This window comes from Nanorana parkeri, unplaced genomic scaffold, assembly GCF_000935625.1.
Source record: "Nanorana parkeri isolate BGI_ZX_2015 unplaced genomic scaffold, ASM93562v1 scaffold3521, whole genome shotgun sequence".
NCBI lineage: Eukaryota > Metazoa > Chordata > Amphibia > Anura > Dicroglossidae > Nanorana > Nanorana parkeri.
Window position 1 is genome coordinate 34,812 of NW_017309789.1, and position 2,644 is coordinate 37,455.

Sequence of the window (2,644 nt, forward strand, 5' to 3'; positions counted from 1 at the left end):
GGGGGGGGCGAGCACACTGGCCATAGTAAAGCGAGAGGTAAAAGGGCACTCACAACGTAAAGCCTTTACCTAGATCCTCCTCAATCCCCAGCTGGAGCTTCTTCCCTTCCATCTTCTCAATCTCCTCGTCATTGAACTTGTACCACTCGGAGGTCTGCGGGTCCCTCACGTGTGCAATGTAATGTCCGGAGTAAGCACTCACACCCCGGTGGATGAGGACCGCCGTCAGTTCATAGACGTAATTACTGCCTGAAAGAAGAGCAAACATCACTAAAGACCCGAACTCTGCACAGGAAGCGTTACCGGAGGTCCGTCAATCTACACGTGTCACACATTCACACTCACAGCCCCCCCCTCCCCCCATCATTATCTCATGGGTTACAACACAGAAGTCAGAAAATGTTGTCATTAAATTACTTCACAGGGAATCTGAACCCCGTTACAGTCCATCTCTGGCCAAGATGGAAATGTGTGTTTTGGCAATAGTCGCCATCTATACCGGAGCGCTCTTAGAGAACTATGAGGCTAGCCGACCTGTGACAATGAGACTGTCACAGGTCGGCTCTATAGATCGGGAAGTGAGGGAACACATACCGGCGCTCGCTCACTTCTCGATCTATCCGTGCAGAGAGCCATGACTGGATTTCCCTCCTCCCCTGTCTGATCCAGGGGGCGGGTAGAGCTGGCTCCGCCTCTAGATAGGCAGAGCCAGCTGTCACTCACGCAGCTGGGCGGATCCAGACATAATTGTCGGGATCCGTTCTGGCTGCGGCGCTCTCAGTATACCGCGAGCTGTAGCTCCCTATATACTGAGCTTTGGGTGATGGGAGGACGCCATTTTGTGTCCCCCCCCGTGACCCTCAGGCCCCGTTCACATTGAGCGATTTATTGCGCAGTAATTCCCGCGATATCGCGGCTATTTACCACGCGATATCGCTCTCCAATGCTTGGCAATGGGGTAAAGGGTCCTGCTGTCGCGGGTCGTGCGTCGCTACAGCAGGACCCTTTTTGGAGCGGATTTTGCCGCGATTCCATTCTTTGCAATGCAAGCATTTCCACGATATCGCGCAAAATGCAAATCGCGCGACAAATGGGGCCTTAGGAGAACTATGGGGGAAAGCCCGGACCCGCTCGTTCTCCTTTAAAAGGAGAAGCAGATTGTGACTATCCAAGTCCTTAAAAATGTGACTTCCACCCACCTGCCAGTTCTACGAATGGTCCCATATCAAGGGTCTCGGAGAATGCGATGTACGTGTTCAGTTTCTTCTTGTGCCCGGTTTGTCTGCAGAGAAAAAAGATACAATTACCTTCCGCAAAACCAGAACATCGGACCTCACGTATCACATATGAAGATTACATATAAATCAGATTGAGCCTTCTGTACTGCGGAATGAGAAACTAGACTGCGGTTGCTATTGGCAACGAAACACATTCTACAAAATGGAGGTTCAGCTTGGGGCGGAGCCTAGTTCAGATCCACACCTGTCAAAGACGAATCGCATGAGCTGGAGGTTGAGGGTCGGCGGCAGTTTCACCAATCGGATCTTGCGGGTGGCGTTCTGCTTACTCTGGCAGGTCTCGCAGAAATAACGATTGTCTCCCTCCAGCTTTTCCTCCTGCGGAGACCACACAGGGCGACAATGTGATACACAGAAGAGATGGGGTGGCTGTGAACGCTGGGTGGAGGGGAGAACCCACCTTGAGGAACTCGGTGACGCAGTCCGTCAGTTGCTTGTGGCCCTGGATGTTCAGCTCCAACTCGTAGAACTTGGACACCAGCTTGGACTCCCGGCCGCAGTGACTACAACTGGAACACAGGGCAGAGAGTGTGACAATCCCCGCAGATCTCAGGGGGGCTCTTTATAGACAAGGGCGGCTCTTTATAGACAAGGGCGGCTCTTTATAGACAAGGGCGGCTCTTTATAGACAAGGGCGGCTCTTTATAGACAAGGGGGGCTCTTTATAGACAAGGGCGGCTCTTTATAGACAAGGGCGGCTCTTTATAGACAAGGGCGGCTCTTTATAGACAAGGGCGGCTCTTTATAGACAAGGGGGTGTAGAATTCAAGCCGAAACAAACAAACGTACACTTGGGATTAGAAGAATTTTGTCAGCTCCATTAGAAGGTTTTGGGACAATTTATTGGAGGAGGTAACGCTCCACTACCCCCCATACACCCCCATTACAAGTCCCAATAACTAGCCCAGGCTGATACAATTCCTAGCAGGCGTTTCCTCCCCAGGTTACCTCTAGCTGGCAATACCCACCCCCATGCCCGCTGGAGCCATCTAGATGCCAACACTCCACCCCCCTCAATGGTAGGCACCACCCACAGCTGGCGTCACTACTAAACCCCAATGAAAGGATCCAAGCCTTGCTTCAGGAGTGTAGTGGCCATGACATGTCACAGCCCCTCTAAATGGCTGATGGAAAGAGGGAGGTGCCAGAGGGAGGACGGAATGACGCCGCCTCAGCGCAGAGCAAATCCCGGCATCTGGAGGATGATGAAAATGTATCAGCGACTGTATGTGCCACTTGCCAACCTGGTATAGACAATGGAATATGTTCTCCTGAACCGCTCACTGCCTCTGGACTGTGTAAGGGGAGCTAATAATCGGGAGACTTTAGATTTTTTTCCTCCCAGT

General features: G+C 52.0%; 1 protein-coding gene across 1 annotated transcript in view; it reads right to left on the reverse strand.

Moving 5' to 3' along the window:
- The window catches only part of USP48 (ubiquitin specific peptidase 48), a 27,992-nt gene that overhangs the window by 20,290 nt on the left and 5,058 nt on the right, over window positions 1–2,644 (reverse strand). The window contains exons 6-9 of the mRNA XM_018575077.1: window positions 1,699–1,807; window positions 1,483–1,616; window positions 1,196–1,282; window positions 70–245 (exon numbers count right to left, since the gene is read on the reverse strand). Of these exons, the coding sequence (XP_018430579.1) occupies window positions 70–245; window positions 1,196–1,282; window positions 1,483–1,616; window positions 1,699–1,807 (506 nt within the window). The remainder of the gene's footprint in view (window positions 1–69; window positions 246–1,195; window positions 1,283–1,482; window positions 1,617–1,698; window positions 1,808–2,644) is intronic.